Genomic DNA, 20,112 nt, shown 5'->3' with positions numbered 1-20,112 from the left:
ATAAATCATGTCAAATATAGTAAATAATGGGAACTGTATTACAGAGGCTAGTCAAAGAGAAGCAGATGGTCACAATAACAGTCAAATCAACTAGTATTAATATCAGTATTAAAGAATATGGCTGTGGGGTGGTTCATGGGTAATAGAAACACAGTAGTGCAGTTTTGCCAGATTGTGGTCTCATCTGCCAAACGGAACAAAATCACCCACCACTGTGGACATCTGAAAGAGGACAGAGCACAAAGAAAATGAATCCAGTACCATTTAGAAGATGCAGAATATTAAATGTTAGTAATAGTCAATCAAAGATGGCTTCTTTTCCTTTCCTTTGCCTGATTACCTGAGAAGGAGAGAAAGATCATTTGCTACAATAGAGAAACCTTTAATGATACCCACTCTCAATCTGGAGCCTGTTGCACGAAAGTAGTGAGAGAGCAGGACTTAACCTATGCTTCTAAGTTCATCCTGGCTTAATCTGTTACATGAACATCAAACCAGGATGAGAAGGCGCGGCTTGGTCAATCACATCAGCACATTCACGGCTCTTTGAAGTAGACCCTGAGGTCCATTATAGATTTACTGATGCAGAAATGGAGAAGACTTGTGTCACCAAGCGACCAACAGCTTACAATGGAAACTTATGAAGACGTGAAACACCTCATACGTAAGTATAAGGGTAATAAAATCAGAGAAAACGTGGTTCGACTGAATGTATACTGTAAGTAGAACAATATGAATACTCAGAGCGCTTATTTGAGCACAATACCAGTGTTTATACTGTTCTGTACGGGGGCTGAGAGGGGCAAACGCACTGCAACGATCCAAAACACATGCAGGAGGAGAAACGAGCTGCATATTCACAAACGCTGCGGATTCCCAAAACCTCTTAATAAAGTAACAATTAAGTAGTCCCCGAGCATCATAACGGCTGGTCGTATAGCTGCACGAAAACGAGCGCTCCCACAGACCCGACCACTTCCGTTGTTGTTTCTGTCGGCCGAGAGGGGCAAACGCAAATGTTTTGAGACTTGCTGGCATTTTGGGACTTGCTGGTGTTTTGGGAATCCGCAGCTCGTTTCTCCTCCTGCATGTGTTTTGGGTCGTTGCAGTGCGTTTGCCCCTGTCGGCCACCGTAGTTCTGTACTGTTCTATGCTGCAAACTGAGGTTGGTTTCTTTGACTACATCAGAATTTCATGTGAAAAAAACTTGATGTATCCTTAAAAATTTTAGGACATCAGGTTACATCAGGGTTTTTTTTACATGAGCTGTTTTTCCTTTTTGAAGTTTTATTTTAAGTTTAAATAAAACTTCAAAAAGGAAAAAGAGCTCCTCACTTTCCACTGCTCCACTGAAATCATCATGCAATTTAGAGAGTTACATCTCAGTTTGATGAGAACACTGCAGTGTAAAATCTCCTGGAGTAAGTTGGATGTGGATCTGTGGTCAGTCCAGTGATCAATCACACGAGCGAAAACTGGAAGGCAACATGAGTTTTCCTACTGTGACTGTAAGGGAACGTGCTTTGTGACATGAATGATTCATATTGTTATAGAATGCCAGTAGGTGCTAGGGTGTTCTGCGCACAGTTATTGAAGAGACCATTTCCTGCATTAAAACTAGCAGAATGGAAGATCCATTTTCTGCACTCATGTATTGATAGCCAGAAATATCATAAATACGTGAGCCACTATATCTGACTTTATCTCATAAATTGTGCTTTTATTTCGATTTTCCATGTGTCCATTTGAATATTATAAGAAATAAGAAAATGCCACTTGCAATAGTAATACAAATTAAAAATAAGAATTAAGAAAACCTAGTCCCTGCCAGGTCATTTGTGGTGAGTTCACGTCTCTGCTGTGTTGTGTGAGGCTGAATAATGGATACTATCTCCTAATAATCATTACATCTCATGCAGGTACTTGTCCTGAAACACTGTGTCCTGTCAGAGCTTCATCTAATTTGGGAACACCTCAGTGACAGAAACACAGATCACGTGACCCCAGTCACTGACTTGATTGAAACCGCCTTTGCAACCTCAGCAGTTTCCAATCAGCTCAATTGTAATGATATTAATATAAAAAAAACCAACATCAAATATAAACATTAGTCTTTATTTCATTTCAGGTAAAATAATTAAAATAACATTGAATCACACTCTGTAATATATGAATGCAGGTTAATACAATGGAGGTAAAATACATCCAGAACAGCTGACTGAATGGATTGAGCAGCAGGATTAACATATCCTGTTACTGGACAGAATAAATCACCATGGTAACCTATGCGCCACGGCTTTCGTGCAACCGACTTGAGGATAAACGACATAGCCCGGCTTAATCCCTTATCCTAGTTTTGTGCAACATGCGTCTAAAATAGAGAAAACTAAAACCTGTAGCTGTAATTAAAATTCTCAAAGCAGGTTTTGAGTTTTGCGTCTCATGCATTAGTGAGTACATGATTAATATTTACAATTCATACTCAAGTTATGTCTAATGTGCTGAGGTTGTTGGTTAATTAATCCATCAGTGAACATTGTGTTATTTACTGCATTATGATTTCATTCTTTTCTTGCCTTTTTGGCGTTATGCCTCGTTTCATGCATGTCTTACTCTTGTTTGCTTTTTGTGTACGCTGGCCTGCAAAACAAGTGTCTTGTCTGCGTGTTACAGTTGAGGTGAACAAATGAATCTCAGCTTGTCAAATGTGCACGTCCTTGTTCGTTTCCTTTAGCTGAACAATGATCACACAGAAAACACACAATACTATAGCATTAGAGCAATAGCATCAGTGTTGGTCTGTGTTCGTCTTACAGCACTGATGCTGTCTGACGTCAGCCAGCAAACACAATGTTTAATACTGTAGCAATCACGGCTGCAGCACTATGATTAGTCACAGCGTTTTCTCCCCAGCAAAGACACAGCAGCTTAATGACACGGTGCATACGGGGTGTTTATATTTATACTCTCAGTCTGAATGCCTGTCTTTTGCATTTCCCTTATTATCAGGGCCTTATTGTCAACCAGTACATCCCCTGTGACTCATACATCCACTGTAATCTTACACTCCCAATTATCTTTTTTAATAAAAAATGCACCCAATTCCTGGTCACTGTTATGACAATCAACTGAAAAGCCCATGGCACCTTTAATCAAAATGTCATACCCGTAATTTATTGGAAAAACACACATATTTAGCTTTGAAATGTATCTGCTTCATACCACTCAAAGTGTATTTTAAATGCCTATGTTGTCAAACTTAAATTCTGTTTAATGACTTTGTAGTTAGACACTGTACACCTACGGAAATGCCACCACACAGGGAATGCACAAAACATCATTTGGGTAATCTGGAGTAAAATCTTTGGTAAAATGTGATACAGTGGTTTTATCTATATACAATGTACTATCTAATCCCTCTTTTTCATCTACTTTAATCGGAAACATTTTGGAAATTATCAAATTTGCTGTACACGTACTGTACAATGTTTTTGTTGCATCCGTGTCAAGTTAAGGTAAAGAAAAATGCCAGTCACATGTATTTTTAGTGTAGAAATTGAATTGTACATAACACACACTCGTAGTTGTGAAAGTGAAAGCCTTTTCACTATTGCACACTGATTGGCCTCCTGTCCATCAGGACCAACATAAGAGTGATTTATCTTCACAGACTTCCTCTAATCTTTGTGATAATCCTGTGAATTATTGAGATTAATACAGTCACATGATAAACAAGTCCGAAGCACATCAGTCGATGGTAGAAATGAACCCTTAATGTTTTGGCACCTTTGATTTCCAGATAATTTCTATGTGGCATGCACTTGGCTGTTCATTGGCACCTCCCATCTCACTATCAAAATAAGTTTTTCTCTAAAACTTGTTTGTTGTTTTGTTACATTTTTCCCATTGAAGTTGCAGGAAAATCCAATGTAATTGTAATACAAAAGCCAATGTATTTAAATCAGATTTTAGGAGGGAGAGAAACAGAAACATCCCTTTTCCCTTCCTGTTTTTTGTGTTTGGTCTCTGTCTCCCCCTGTCGGTGCGTTCCTGCTGCTGGCTGGGTATGGCTGAGCCATTTCCCTGCTCCTGCAGCCAACCAGCACACCTGCTGCTCAGCCCACTGATTGACAGTCTTTACCGCCTGTTATAAATACCCAGTCTTCAGCGCCAGTCTTTGCCAGATTGCTGTTAATTCTCTGCTGGTAATGTCATGGTTGAACTAACTTCAAGATTACTTTTTTTTGCCAGCCACACCTCCCCACCTGCCTTCTCCATCTGCTTTTTCTTTTCTTCATCCTCAAACGTTCAAACATTCTGCTCTACCCCTACCCGTCTACCTGGACTTCTGGATCCCTGTTACACACATGCTAACTTGGGCAAATCCTTTTACTTTGCCAACCAACTTTTGGACCACCTTGTGGTCTGTTGTCTGCACTGTTGGGTTCAGACTGAAGTTACATCTTAACATAAACAGCTGCTGTAGTGCACCGATGTGCAGACATGATGTTCTGCCTCATTAGGACTACTGGTCCTGACAGGGTCTGTGTTTATATCAGAAAATACAAGAATACACACACACAGTAACAGTTTTCTCTAATCATCTTCCCAACCTCAAGAACATCCTGCTCTCTGTCTTCCGAGGCGTCCAACTTTACAAATTAAGCTCCGGCCCTGTCCAATTTCATGGTAATTATATGACAAATTGTGTACAGCAATTAGGGAATCTGCTGATTATATAATCACCACAGTATATGACAAATGATTGTACTGATGTCAGCAAGACATCAGAGCTCTGCACATTGTAAGGTCACCATCTTGCGAATCAGCTGCAAACACAAAGTACAGCTGAGGTGATTAGTTTTGGCCTGGGGGGAATAGAGTTCAGGACGTCAGGTGACTCGGCCCCTATGAACCTAAGATGCAGCAAAAGTGAACAGGACCCACGCTGGGTTCAACCTGTCAGAGTTCACTGTGCACTTCAAATCCACGAAGATTGACTGATATATTGCAAAATATATCTGATCCTTAAAATGCCCCCGGCGTGCTTTTTAAGTATTTGGAACCAGCCGTAAAAGACGTTCACATTGGAGGGATATGTGGGAGTAAAAGCTAGAATATTGGGTCAAACATTCAACTCTGGAGTCTACCGGCTAAAGATAGCATCGTTGTCACTGGAAGGGTTGTGTTAGCCTTACTTTAGCATGTAAATAATTGCCGTGTTAACGCTGATGTACAGACTTCTATGTCAGTTGGACTGATACCATTATTTACTGAGAGTTAACCACAAAATCCATTTCTTGTTGGCTTCCCATCTCTCTTCTGTTTGCTGTGAGCACATTTCATAGCAGCGATTCAGCTCAGCCATCTCTCGGGATCTGTGGGGAATAGATCCAGTAAAATGCTCTCCCGTTAACCTGTCTCTGTTTTGGTCTCCCAGGACACTTCACTTTTATGATGAAAACAGCCGGCAAAGAGACAAGGTGTCTGACATTGCCTGATTTATGTGCTGTCTTGTATGTCTATAGAGGAAAAGAGGGAATAGAGGAAGACCACAGAGAAGGTTGATGGAAGGTGTAAAGGAAGACATGAGACAGTCAGTGTAACAAAAGAGGACAAGATGGAACTACAGTTACAGATATCTGCAATTGAGTTTTTACTTGTCAAAATAACGTCACTTTTGCCACTCATGTGTATGGGGTTTGTCATCATAGATACCCGCAACTCAAGTTTGAGATATCTACAACGTCATTACGACTAGTCACAATTCAAGTTATCTTTAATTGTCCTTTAATTATCCTCAATTGTCGATATCCACATTGTCCTTTTTAGATATCTGAAGTCAGAATGAAGTTATTAATATCTCAAACTTCACTTGAAGTTTGAGATATTGACTACATGCCTGCCAACACCCCTGAGTCTCCCTATTTGTCACCCTTTCTTCTGCCCTGCTCCCACTATTCTCCCGATTTCATAGTTATATAAGTGTTTCATGTGTTGTACCTGGTAACCTGGCAACCCAAGCAACGCATGTTCCATTCTCACATCCATTCCCATGCAAGGCTACAATTCACTGATGGAAAATGAACGAAACAGCTCCCAGAGAGAAGAAAAATGCGTCCAAATTTCAGTCTGCAATTTCTAGTCGCACCCTCTGGTGATTGAAGCTGCCAAGTCTGCTACCTACAAGTACAACAGGTCCTTCATTTGTGGGGTAGGGTTATACGGGGTTACCCACAGATAATCTCCCTATTTTTCTAAGCCCAATGTTGGTGGGTACAGTCATCTTGAATAAAACTGGAATTGGCAATCTCAACTGAATTGTAGCCCTCTATAATGACAAATACCATACATATGAATGGCCAAAAGTGACGTCATTGGCTCAGCTGGCTCACTTAAGTCATGTTGTAAACACAGTGAAGAATATGTCAATTTTTGTCAATCACAAGATATTTTGTGATATAATTTTAAGCTCATCAGAATAGTTTTTCACTTGACTGGCACCTTACTGGCCAGAGTAGATGCCCAGTGGCTCCAAGGTCATTTGAGTTTGACACCCCTGCTCTGAGGACACCCTTACGGACACTGTCATGTAAGGACAGCAGGGAACTTCATAACAGCAACCATTTTTATTGGAAGGGCCCCCATAAACGGAGTTGTGGGGGCATAGTATAGGGCACTGTATCACTTTTCTCCACTAGAAAGGCACTCCTGTAGAAACAATAATTTTATATTTTGCTTTAGAGGGAACAAATCAATGGTAGCCAGTAGGACACTTTTTTTACCACTGTAGAGGACACTTAAGCGTGCTGTGTTTTTGTCCATTAGGGCACAATTGCCCCCCCCAACTGTGCACACCACGGCTTATAAACCAGCATTGCTCTGACTTGTGTTGATGCACATGTTTTTGTTTTTTTTAACTCTATTTGTATGTTGTTGGTGTTTTTTGTTTTCTTCTTAAAAAGTACAGCAGACCAGTATTTGATGTGAGTTATTGTTAAAGGACACTGTGGCATTATTGATTTTTTTTTTTTTATTGATTTTTTTCCATTTAACCTTTATTTAACCATATAAAAAACACATTGAGATCAAGTACCTGGCTAAGAAAGGCAGTAGCACGCGTGCTCGTAGTACAGTACTGGAGGAAATAGTGGTAGTAGTATTATACAATACGTCCAAGTAGTATTGTGGAGTAGCAGCACTAGTGCTTGTGGTAGTACTAGTGGTGCAGGTGTATATAGTTTTGAAAATAGGTGTGAAGTACCAGTTTTAGTTCTACAGACAATGGTCGTACTGCTAGTGATGGAACTTATTTATCTATGATGTCTCCAGTTGAATCATTTTCACTGAGGTAACAGCCTCTGCAGGATGTAATGCTGCTGTAGTGACACCAGAGGGAAGTAATGGATCAGATATCAAGAACAACACTGTCAAAGTGGCATGTGGATCTATGATGAGGGCAGTAATATTGTTATAGTCGTCTATAACGCACATATAATTACCAATAAATGTACAGGGTGATGAAAGAAAAGCTACCCTCACTTCAAAATGTACTGCGCATCTTAAGTATGTGAGACTTAAAATATTTGTAACCCGTCTCCCTTAATTGGCAGATGCATTAAGGATTACAGAAAATTGAAAAAAATGTAAGTGCACTGAGATTTGGAGTGATATTTGTGACCTAAATATATTAAAATGCATAGCTTTTCAGCAAGGTCCATAAATGTTTAATAAATCTAGTGTAATTATAGTTTCGCAAGGAAATGATGAAGATCATTTTTTGGAAAAAAATTGATTAAACTGAATTTTGTTCCAGCTCTAAATGAAGCACCAGTTAATCCCAATGATGCAGAGCAATTTATTGACTGATTTGACTGATTTATTGACTCATGCAGAGTGCACTCTGAAAACATAAACAAATTGCTGTAATTTAAAACATAACACAATAGCTCACAGTGTTTCAGATGATTACTTTTTTTTGGCTTTATTTCATACAATTTGTCAATAGCTAACTTTTCCCATGAACATAGTTTGTATTGTATTTGTTTAAATGCAAGTTTTCACTTCTGGCTGACAAATACACTTACATTTGATGACAGAAACATTAGTTATACATTATTTAAATGTTCAGTGAGATAGAAAAGCAGCACACAATCACTGATCATTTCTGTTTATTTCTTTTTTTTAATATACATTTCATTTGAAAAATATAAATTCTAAAATGAACAATTTATCCTTCACTAGAATGTCAAAAAAAAGTTAATTAAAAAAAAACACACCCAGTATTTCATCTATAATTAACCTCATTAACAATGTTTTGATTCCATTTTGAAGATTTAGTCTTACATCTCATCACATAATGTGTCACCAACAATAAATCACACTTGCTTCAACGTTCAGTTGACAGCTACAGACAGTGCTGTGGAATTGAAATGACATCGCTGGCAGCAACAAAGTAAAGAACAGATTCACTTGTTGCATTTTGGTTTGTACTGAAGGTCTTTATGTACAAAAGTGGAAGAAGGCGGCTACTTGATCACAGTCTGTGTTTCTGTAGTGGTGCTGAGGACAATAAGAACAAATCTGTGGCTCGATTAGACCTCGGAAAAAAAATCAAAGACAGAAACTGCGTCTGCAAGCCATTGGTACAGTGTTGGTGCTTGAGAAGCTTTTTTTTTTGTCCTGCAGAAAATAACTAGCCAATAAAAGTGAAGCTGTCACATTTGAGAGGTTTTATTCTTCTTTTTGTAACTGTGGACACACCTTCTCACTCTGAGACGAATGTTAGGAAACAGATACAACAAGCAACTTTTGAGCTGGATTTGAGCTGAATTTCCTCTTCATTTTATTCCCAAAAAATACAACGATATATATATGTATATATATATATATATATGTTATATATGCAAGTCATTTTCCCTTTTCTGCTACACTGGCCATGAAACAATAACCTCTTGCAACAATAATATAAAATATGAAGGACAAATCACATTCCTAATATGCAGTGCCAACAAACCAGTTTAAAAAAAAAAGTTACAATCTTTTCAGTACAAAAGTTTGCTTGCTGAGCTGCAGTGGAGAAATGTTGAGTTAGTTCTATGTACATTTCTTGTATTTAACATAGTTGTCGTCTTGTTTGCCTGAAGCTGTTGTCCTAGCAACAAGCAACAGATTATTACTCACTTGCACATTGAATCCAAGTTAAAGCAATAACTCTTTTTTTTCCAGGATTAACAAATAAAACCTGTGAAGAAGTTAAATGGATTAGTTGAATTTAACAGAGCTTGTACGATACAGTCAGTGTGTACACTTGCTGGTTTGTGTTCACTTCAGCTGAGTTTATAAAAGTATGTTTTCACTCAACAGAGCTGGATACGGGATTTTTGAATTGTCATATTAGTATAAAACTAATGCTAATACCTTACAGCCGCTAAAAGCATTTTGCACATTCTTGAAAATTCCCCTTTTTCAATTGATAAAACACAAACAACCTCTCCTCTTGTCCTATTACCATGAAGATTTCAGTCTCAATCAATCTCATATAAGCCACTTAGGTAAAGCACAAGCAATCATGATTTGCACTCTGAGTCAGAGTTTTAGGGTTTGGCTGAGGAAAATTTGATGATTATGTTTTGCTGAACTGTTTTCTACCCGCAACGAGGAAAAAGTACTGATATAAGAAATAACAGAATAATAAAAAAAAATAAAAGATAAAGACGCAGCTGATTTAATTTAAACGAGTAACAAAAGCTCTGAAGTGAACATGTAAAATAATTAAAAAGAGAATGTAAAGCAATCATGATAAAAAATATTTCTTATCTGCACATACGAATATGCATTTTTAATTAATGGTTAATTAATTTAATCTATTTGCACACAGTTCCTTCACATTCTATATAACACAGTGAATCTCTTAAATCATCTCAACTCTGCAAAAGGACAGAAAGAAAATATCAAAAACCCCAAAGCTGCAACAGAAATCAACATTTTTTTTTTTTTTTACGTTTGTTCATCATAAGCACTGAATCTAAAACAAGAGGTAGAGCTATAAAACATAACTTTCCTGCTACAGGAAAATGTTATTAGAGTAATTCAATGCATATGAAAAAAAAAATCATTTTTATTTATTTATACATCAAAACAGCAGGGAGGGAACTCCATGCATGGCCAGAGAGCTGCAGCATTTACCGTGTCACCAATGTGAGGGATAATTGCATAGAAAAGTAGTACAGGGGTATCAGTGTTTTTGAGTCAGAAAGACGAACGCCGTTAAGTGTGGAGCTACGAGAAAAGTGCAAGAAAAGACATTGTTTTAAAACGGCTTCATTAACAGGAAAAAAGCTTTACATTACTTTAGTGTTCTCTCTCTTTTTTTTGTACCACTTGTTCAAAACAAAAGTTAAATTCCAGGAGATTTTTCAGTGAATCAGAATAGAATTTTAAAAGAGTAAATTCAGAAAAAGAGTTGTGTGGGTGATGCAGGAGGTTCAGTGCTCTACAGGGTTGTTTCAGTTCCTCTGCTCTTCCAGTAGAATGGATTATCATCATCTGGTTCCATTTCTATTCTAATCTGAGGCACAGACTTCAGTGGACTCATCTCAGGGCTGAAACACAGACAGGATGCAGTGTTAGGATGTTGGAAATATTGAGATTCCTTGTTCCTTTGGTCATGAGAGCAATATCACAGTTATGTTAAAAAGACAGACGCCCCAACATTGGACGATCGGTGTGAAACTATTCATGAAATCTGAATCATGGAGAGACTTACATTCTCATTAAAACTACAAAAATGGTGGGCAAAATGGGTTAGATTTATGAAATGAAGGAGACCCATTCTGTTTTCTGATGCATTTTCATCCATTTTCAGATCAGGTGTTGGGAGCAGATCCCAATAGATAATGTGGTAGTGTGGCATCTTTGTTCAGAATATGGTTATTTTTATTATTATTATTATTACATGTATAGCAATATATGTAGTATTATAATTTTGTAAATCCTTATGTTAAAAGGGAATTAACGAAGATGTATTTGTGTATTTAAACATCAAGGAATGTATGTGCTGAGTCACTTACACTGTTGTTTTTCCCTGAGAAAAATAAAATATGACAAGAAAAGTCATATGTTAAAAAAATAAATAAATAAATATATATATATATAAGTATTTATTTTTTGTTTAAACTGCAGCCTAGTTCCAGCAAGAGTTGGCTGTTTCAACCGGTTTTGTAAATAACCGTGCTATGTCAAAACCAGTCCTTTTAAAGGATAATGGATCTGGCTTTTTGCAACTTGGATCAATGTTTTAGTTCAGTTTTATTTTGTAGTTTCTTCCATCTGTGTCATCTTTAGTTTTACTTCCTGGGTTTTTCCTGTTTCCCCCTTCGTTGTGATTGTTTACGTGGTACAGGTGTATTTCACCTGTGTTTAATCATCCCTGCCATCCTAGTGTATTTCAACTCTGTGCTCCTCACGTCTTTGTCATCCGACTCTAAACTGCTTTCTCGTCTGCTTGCAGTATTGTTGCCCCTTAATTAAATATACCTTTTGTTTAAAAGCCCTGCATTAAGGGCCTATTTTGTATTGCATGTTTTATAGTTTTTATACTAGTTTACTTTTACATATTCACCATCTATCTCTGTCAATTCCTGTCATGCTCACTATGATGCAGACAGTAGACATCTGCCAGCAGTGCTGTCTATGTTTCAGTATAAAAATAAATAAAAAATGGCGAACAAACAAATCAAAAAATATCAGTAATCCAATTGTTTTTTCACAAAAATGACTATTAGAGTCTTTGTGGATTCTACAAATACAACTGTCCCAACTGTTTCCTCTGATAAGACTCAAAAATAAACAACAATCAATACTTGTCTATTACCCAATCCATTAAGTGACTGATTATTGCAGTTCTATGTCAAACATTACAACATGATGTTTTGGTCCCTCCTCAGTGCACTGTGAGAATATGACCAGTCTAACGGTTTGAAGGTTCCTGGGGTTATTTGAGCTCAAAGCAATTTGGCTTCAATCTTAGTGGGACAGGATTAGTTTTGGAGGGAGCTGACGTCACCAGACGTACAACTCTTACTGAATATGTTCTGGTTTCTTTGCCCCATATAACAAAGAAATCATCAAAACGGAATCACTTTGGTTAGTGGAGAAAAACGAGGCATTTAAGAGCTTCGTCATTTACAGGTTCGAGAAACACTGATCAAAGTTTTTCAACATTACCTGACACTTTAAGGGATAATCGCCACATTAATCGATTATGAAATTGAAAAATGATCCTTAGTTGCAGCCTTTATACATCTATATATGTGTATGTATATATATATATATATATATATATATATATATATATATATACACACATGTATGTATACATATACATATGTATGTATAGTTGTAGTTGTTGTCACAGATGTGTAATCATTGCTGCTTTTCGCACATTGTCCAAAACACTAATCCTCTTTCATCAGCACTGTGACAACAATCATAGCACAGATGGGATAACACAGGGACAAAATGTGACCGTGTCAATATGACTCCCCTTATGCTGCTGTTGCGGGCATGACGACGAGAAAACATAATCTCTTTTTGGTCATCTGTTCAAATATTTGCCCAAAAAATACAAGCGTCTTCTGCCTCTCGTAGACTGATTTTTGTTTTCTCAGATGGGCCAGATGTAGCGGGTCCTGGGACTGGATTTGACCATTTTACACGTAACAATGATGTATTGACCCCACACAGGACAGGCCACTTGTTGTTTTTGTTTTGCTTATGTTCTGTTAATTTGCACAGATGTACTTGTACTTGTACTTGAAAAAGTCAAATCTGTTAACCTTTGTATTTTGTTCACAGTATTTTAGTAGAAGTGCCTGTGACTTCACACACATGACAAACTAAACATGAAGCACATTTTGGATAAAATGCCAACATATATCTATAGCGTGTATTACTGTACTATTTTTGTTTAAATAAAATTGAGTGGTTCAAAAAATATTAAGTTGTGACAGAATGACTCCGGAGGAATGCGGGTCCCAAGGCTGGATTATTTGAGATGCACTTCTTTTAATCTTGTTTCAGTGGAGAACAGCGTGTATGTGTCACACAACATAAACTATTACTGATGGCGATGTCAGTACAGATGCACAGGCTGAGCTATCATTGATCTGTTTGTACGATTATTTCTCATTCTCTTGCGCTAAACAAAATCTAAAAGGCAATTAATCTAAAATCTTTTGGGGGAAGGTGAATTTCAAGAAATACTGTAGCTTAACTCATTGAGCTTTTATAGTCTCAAGCAGATGTGCAAGTATTAAATCAGTTTTCATACTGCTTTAGCTTCTTTTTTGTTTCCTTTTACTTCTGATGGAAATAACTGAGTAGTTTGTCTCTAATTGCTCTACTGTGTTCCCCGCTTATCTCTAAAATGTGTTAGTTATTTTACTCTAAGTACAAAAATCAAAACAAGAAGTAGAAATGTGTAATTTAAGCCCCGCCCCACACTCGAGGATAATTGGCCAGATTTCGGTCCCAATCTGGTCATTCTGACAATCGTGGGTACTTCCGATTTTAGTCTGATTTGAACAGATTACCTAGTCAAATTATCCTGTAGTGTGAGGGATCGTCAGATGGGATTTTAATGTCATCGGACGCATCAGAGTCTTCCTGGCAGACTTTAGCAGGTTATATCTGACATTTGATAAATGTTTAACCGTTGGTAAATGTTTCTCAAAGCCCTCAGCTCCAAAGGAGAAGACACATTTAAAGTTGTGTTGTGGAGCAAAACACTTGAGAACAGAATGCATGTCCAGGAGTCGAGCTAAAACATGTTGATGTGTGAGCCACTAAAATATTATATTGCAGTTTAGCCACAGCCACAGGTAAGCTAATTAACCTCGCTGACCTTTAAAGTTCAGACTTACATTATATGTTCGGTAGTTAGTGCGTCTTCTGACCTTTTGCGACCTTTAATGCTGCGGTTATCAATAAATGTAAAATGAAATCAGTGCCAGTTATATTTGTGGTCCCTCCATCTCTGAAACACAGTGACACACACACAGACACACACAGAGACACACGCAGACACACACAGACACACGCATCTCACCTAGACAAGCAGTTGCCCTGGTAATAGTGAAATTTCTCAGCACGATGTATGTCGCTCAAGGAATGATGGAGACTTCTCTCCTGTGGAAAAAAGAAAGAAAACAATCATGAAAGCTCCTCTTTCAATCTGTCTTCAAATTCATGCAGACCAGCAACTTACAGATGCCACAGGTTTTCAAACACTGTGAGCCAGAGAGGAGGAATGAGCTGGTGAAGTTAGCTTCTGCCAACATTTCGTACAGTGTTGAATACAATATATAAAGCAAATTAGTAGCCAAAGAAAAAAAATGACTGTAACTGTATTTAATGTTTTTTAGATTAAAAGCCAGTGAGTAAAGGTACAGTGTGTAAAAAATGTGGAGTTATTTTTTCATTTGGCAGAAACTGAAGGTAAAATACTTACTGTATACTTCTATTTATGTGTAAAACGACCTGAACTTTATAAATTACTTGTCATTACCACATAATGAGCCCTTTATATTTCTGCACCACCACGTTTTGACCATAGCTCACAATATACAAACTAAACATCTATTGAGTTTTGATGCTAAATGAAGCGTGTAATGGTTCTCCAATGTATTTGGTGAGGGATATTCAGCTGCAACATGCAACTTCACCAACAAATATTTAAATACAATTTTACACACTGGTACCTAGACTACATAACTACAGAAAAAAAAGGTTATTTGTACATCATCTTACCAGATCAGATGTTTCAGAATAAGAGAAAAGAGGGAGCTGCTGTGTAGTGCTACATGCTCTTTCATAACAAATGGAAATAATAATTTTAACCAATCGTTACACACCAAGAGCCTGAATTCTTCTCAGAAAGATTTTAAAAAGAAAGAGAGAGAGAAAAATGACAAATTCAGATATGAAGAAGTGAAATCATTAAGCTGGAATGAAGAGAAAAGTTTAAGGAAAGAATAAAGGAAGGTGATTTTGTCTGAGTTAAGGAAAAAGAGCTTGTTGGATGAAAGGAGAGAGAAGTAAATAGGAGGGGTTGGAAAAAGGTTAATGCCATGCAGTCAAAGCTGAGCAAAAAGTGTGAAACCAAAAAGCAATTATGTCGACTCTAACGTGACAGAGGAAGTCATTAGAGCGACTGAATGAGTGAGCAGACGTCGGACAGGAAGGTGATTTTCATCCGGCTCTGTGGGTAGTTGGAGTTTACTCACTGTCAGAGGCCTTATCACCTAAGAACGGCTCCTGTTCCATCATGTCCATGGGAATTTTAATGCTGGGAACATTCTCATTGTAAGCATAGTCAGACTGTTGGAGAGAGGAAACATACATCCTGAGGCTGGACCTCCACAGGTGTGTGTATGTGTGTGTGTGTGTGTGTCGACATCAACACACACACACATGCATTCATGTCATTCAAATCGAGTCATCAACAATTATCTGATAAACCTTTCTTTTTAAGGAAATATTTAGTGAAAAGTAAAAGCTGCAGGGGAATAAAACAGTTACACTTGTAGTGATGTATTCTTGAAGCTCCAGGTTCATTTTATACCTCGCTGATTCTGGGACAATGTCATATAACACTGAAGAGATAACTGTTGTGGCTAAATTGGAAAATATAGTGTGTGATAAATGTGAAGAAGAAACGAGGGGCCTCCTCACTTACATTTAATCACAATTTAAACCACAAGCTTCAGTAGAGAGAGAGAGCAGCTACTTGGATCGGACCGTACAGTACAGGAAAAAGTGCACAAGTGACACATAAACCAGCTGTTTAACAGTAAATGCGTCACACGCGAGGATGCCAGGGATCTAAGAAGCTGATTTCCACTGCGTCTGGATGTGGGTGTCTGTGTTATTTGATATTAAAACACAATCCCAGATTCTTCAAATAATAACCGTATTAATAATAATAACAGTATTTCTTATCATTTTAGAGACTTAAAGACTCTGGTGTAAATGTGAGGCTTAATGGTCTATAAATCAGGATTATTTAGTGTCATAGTAATTATTCCATCGTATGATTTAAGCATAATGTTAATCAAATGAAATGAGAAAGAACAACACTTCTGCACCTCCTCTACGCTCTCTTTATGGCCTTTGAAATGTATGACCCATCATAAACCAATGATAGGGCAGTTCAGATAGAGAGAGGGTAATTTTATTGACTGCTCTCCTACAACAAACTCAGCTTGGCACAGCTCGACTCTACTCAGTTCATTCCATTTCCATTAGTTTTAGTACATGGTACTTTTCCTAGTACCTGCTCTGGCGAGGTTCCAAGCGAGATGAGCTGATACTAAAAATGTGACGTCACCAGACTGCCGGCCACTGATTGGTCAGAGAGTGTCGTCACCGACACAAGAATCAAAACCGAACAATGACGAAGTGTAGATCAGTAAAAAAGACCTCAAATCCTGAAAATATGTGTTAATCTCCAACATTTAGCTGACAGCACTGCTGAAAGCCGGAGATTGTGAGATGCATCACAACCCAATCTGCCATATTTTAGCTCAGTGACTGTGCAGGAAGTACTTAACCAATGTTTTTGATAAATTGATTCTAATGCTTCAGTACATGTAAAACAACTGCTTTGCTCGTCACTAGTTTGTGTGTTTTTGTTGCGTATAAAACAACGTCACAGCAGTTTTGTGCATAGTTTTGTGCAATGGTGACGAGCTTTATAGTACTGTAAAACGACGTACTTGATACCAAACCGAGTAAAGCGGACTATTGCTAGAATTGCATAATGGAAAAGCGCAGCTCTAGGGATTTCCGGGATGGTGATAGGCACAAAGATGCCAGACAATAAAACACTTAATAATCAGGCTTTTGTTCACTTTTTGTGGCTTGAGGCACTTACATCTTCTGCATCGCTGTCGATGCTGCCCTTCTTCTCATCCTCCTTCTTCTTCTTGTCCTTCTCTGGGATGATGTCATCCAAGTAGCTGAGGTCAAGCTGAGAGAACATGTAGTCCATTGCTTTCCTGACAGCCACCAGAGCGAGGATCTGAAAGCAAGCAAGTTCAGTCTGACCTTCATATTGATTTTCATTAAAGTCCCACAGTTCATATTATGACTGTCATTTCACGTCAGTATAACTTTACTTAGGACATTTTTCAAGATATGCATACACGAGATTTGCACCTTCATAAACAGAAGTAACATTAACATGGTAGAAACCTTTGAAACATTTAAATCCAATTAACAATCTAAAGACTTCTTAGTCCCTGCCCACCAACAATAAAAGTTAATACAATTCAAAGCAAAATAGATCATAATAAAGTCTTGAATGCTGCATTATTGACTCCAAACTGCAACCACAACAGTCATTACTGGTTTATCACTCATACAGACAATTCTCTGAACATCTCCACACTGTTTTAATGGTCATACTTTATTCATAACTTACATGTGTTCACATCAGGCTGACTAATCTTTGCTGCTTTTATCTGTGGCTGATCACACATTAGTATAAAGTCCTAAATCTTACACGGGACTGTGAGTGCATGATAGTTCATCTCTATGTGTTGGCCCTGTGATGAACTGGTGACCTGTCCACCGCCCTTTTGCCCTATGTCAGCTGTGATTGGCCCCAGAAACCGACCCTCACGTGGAGGATAAAGCGGTAGACAATGAATTACCCGGGACATTTTAAAATACCTTAACATAAAACTTTGGGCTCCAGGAATATGAAAAGCATATGTAAATATTCTTGCCACTGCACAGATCTGAGATCTTAATCTGTCCCAGAATCACCAACAGTGCAAACAATCAGACGTAGCTTCGGGGGATACTGAAAACAAACATTTGCAGCCTTTGAACAAGAAGTAGGGCTTTTTGAAATAAATCCATTATGGGCAAATCATGACTTTCCTTACCATAACAGGGAAAATGATGGCAGCCACTGTGGATTTGAGGATCCAGAGCAGAGCCAAGCAAAGCACCTGGAGGAAGGTGAAGAGGTGGACCTTTCTGAGGGGAACATGTCGCAGGTAAATCAGGTCGGGCTGGTGTTTAGCTGGCATCAGCAACAGCTTCAGACGATCCATAAACTACAGACAGATAAACATAATACACGCTGTATTAAACATAATACACGAGTGACAAGTTACCACAATGTATCTTTAAGTAAAAAAAAAAGTGATTTTATCCACATTTCCAGTTTCAAATTTCATTTTGTAACAAAACAGAAAATGTACCTGTACTCCATTTAGAGAGGCAACTCCCATGTATAAGAAGACTCCATACAACACAGGCATGGGGATGAACTAGGCACAAAAATAGAAGTATAAAATAAGATTTTTGCCACATTTATTATGGTAAGCTCAATTTTTTTTCTTGTTGAAAGAGCAACGAAACAACATTCACAATGTGTATGCATGTCCTGTGTCTTCCTTATAGAGTTTTTTCTATTTTTATTTAATCTCCCATTAATATACACTTGCTGAACTAAGATCACATGTTTGTGGACTTAAAAGCAGTTAAACCAACACCATACTTTAATCTTTGACTCTTTACATTCATGTGAGCAGTCACTAAGTCAGTTGGGTGAGATGAATCTGAAAAGACATTAAGTATCCGTGATGAATTACCTTTAAAATTGGAGCCATGAGTACAGACAGTCCTGTCAGGATGAACACAAACACACCAGTGACCCTCTGCTCTCTGCAAAACAAAAGACAAAATATAATTATCACAGAAACAAGACTTGAACTTTCTGCCTGGTATTAATTTTCTCCTCAAAGGAGTTCACAGTGAATTTTGGTGTTTTGATTTTGCAAGACAACGGTTTGTTAGTTCAGCTTACAGCTCACACCTTAGGAGGCTCTGAGTGATGCCAGCAAAACGAGGAAAAATACAACTTTTAAACAACAAATAAAGTGTAATTGTTTGATATTGTCAATTATGCAACATAACTCAAATAGCTTTATTTTCCTCATAATCTACCTGATTTAAAGAAATTGGCGTAAACCACTCTGAAGGAAAGATAGGCTTCTATACATAAGACAGTAATAAACAGGATGAAGACTAATACAGTAAATGTTCTTTTGAGTTTGGTGCAACTCCCAATCATCAATCCAACACACTTTACCTTTAACGGGGTGTAGCGCAGTTGTAACACACCAGACAAAAAAACAAGTATTTATCAATCACAGAGTGCAGAGTTGTGTCATTTTGAGACTTACCTCACACCCAGGAACTTCGGCTGCTCTCCCGGAGCCGATGTTTCTGTCTCCATCTTTAGACTGTCGATGTGAGCGATAGAGATGACGGTGGCAGCCACATACCACGGCAAACACAGGAAGGAGCAAACCACCATCAGAATAGCCACCCAGAACAGATCCAGATGGTAACCTGCCCCTTTCTGGTAGAGAAAACGGACAAAAGGTCAAACATACACGTTTGTAATTTCTATCTGTCTAGAAAAGCAGCAGAAAAGACTGTTAATCACTGAACAGTCCAGGGCACCAGTGTGTGCAGTGCAGACTTTGACATTGTTTGGATGAGGAATACAAGAGACGATCGGTGGAAATACAACTGATACTGCTGAAAGTGCCACTTCTGACCCCTCAAAAAACTAGCACATATTGAATGTGTACTGCACTAGTTGACCTCCATGACAGAGAATAAGATCTTTATTTTTATTTTACCTCGCTCCCTACTTATGCTTCACTCCATGTTTACGTATAATACAAATACTTTGGATAAATCCAGTCACGATTTCACAACAGTAATCAGGAAAACGAGCATCATGTCAGACCTTTGGACCTCCCTCTAACACTGTTAAAGGTGCAATATGCAACTTTCTTCATGACCAGGTATGAGATAACATATATTACCTATGTAAATATTGAGTCCTAATGTCACACTCTACTCTGCGTTGTTATTATTGGGGCTTCTGTTATGATTAGCCAGTCCAACAGTTGCATTTGAGTACCCATCAGATATGGGTATATTTATGGGGTGGTTTACCAACTTAACTTAGCTTTTCTGAAAGCTCTGACTTGTGTTGATTTTCCGGAATAGACACAGACA

The 20,112-nt window shown here is 38.0% G+C and overlaps 1 protein-coding gene across 10 annotated transcripts in view; it reads right to left on the bottom strand.

Annotated features, from left to right (window-relative positions):
* Window positions 1–8,154: 8,154 nt before the first annotated feature.
* The window catches only part of slc4a4a (solute carrier family 4 member 4a), a 48,774-nt gene continuing 36,816 nt past the window's right edge, over window positions 8,155–20,112 (bottom strand). For 4 of the 10 annotated variants that reach the window (XM_058635759.1, XM_058635761.1, XM_058635763.1 and 1 more), the window contains 8 exons: window positions 19,263–19,441; window positions 18,669–18,741; window positions 18,276–18,344; window positions 17,955–18,128; window positions 16,937–17,083; window positions 14,111–14,190; window positions 13,926–13,976; window positions 8,155–10,604 (listed from right to left, as the gene is read on the bottom strand). In XM_058635759.1, coding sequence (XP_058491742.1) covers window positions 10,496–10,604; window positions 13,926–13,976; window positions 14,111–14,190; window positions 16,937–17,083; window positions 17,955–18,128; window positions 18,276–18,344; window positions 18,669–18,741; window positions 19,263–19,441 — 882 coding nt within the window. In that variant the 3' untranslated portion in view covers window positions 8,155–10,495. Of the gene's footprint in view, window positions 10,605–13,925; window positions 13,977–14,110; window positions 14,191–15,287; window positions 15,382–16,936; window positions 17,084–17,954; window positions 18,129–18,275; window positions 18,345–18,668; window positions 18,742–19,262; window positions 19,442–20,112 lie in introns of all 10 variants that reach the window. The other 6 variants (XM_058635764.1, XM_058635766.1, XM_058635760.1 and 3 more) reach the window with 3 other exon arrangements.

This window comes from Solea solea, chromosome 8, assembly GCF_958295425.1.
Source record: "Solea solea chromosome 8, fSolSol10.1, whole genome shotgun sequence".
NCBI classification, from domain to species: domain Eukaryota; kingdom Metazoa; phylum Chordata; class Actinopteri; order Pleuronectiformes; family Soleidae; genus Solea; species Solea solea.
This window is presented reverse-complemented; position numbering and strand designations above follow the sequence as displayed.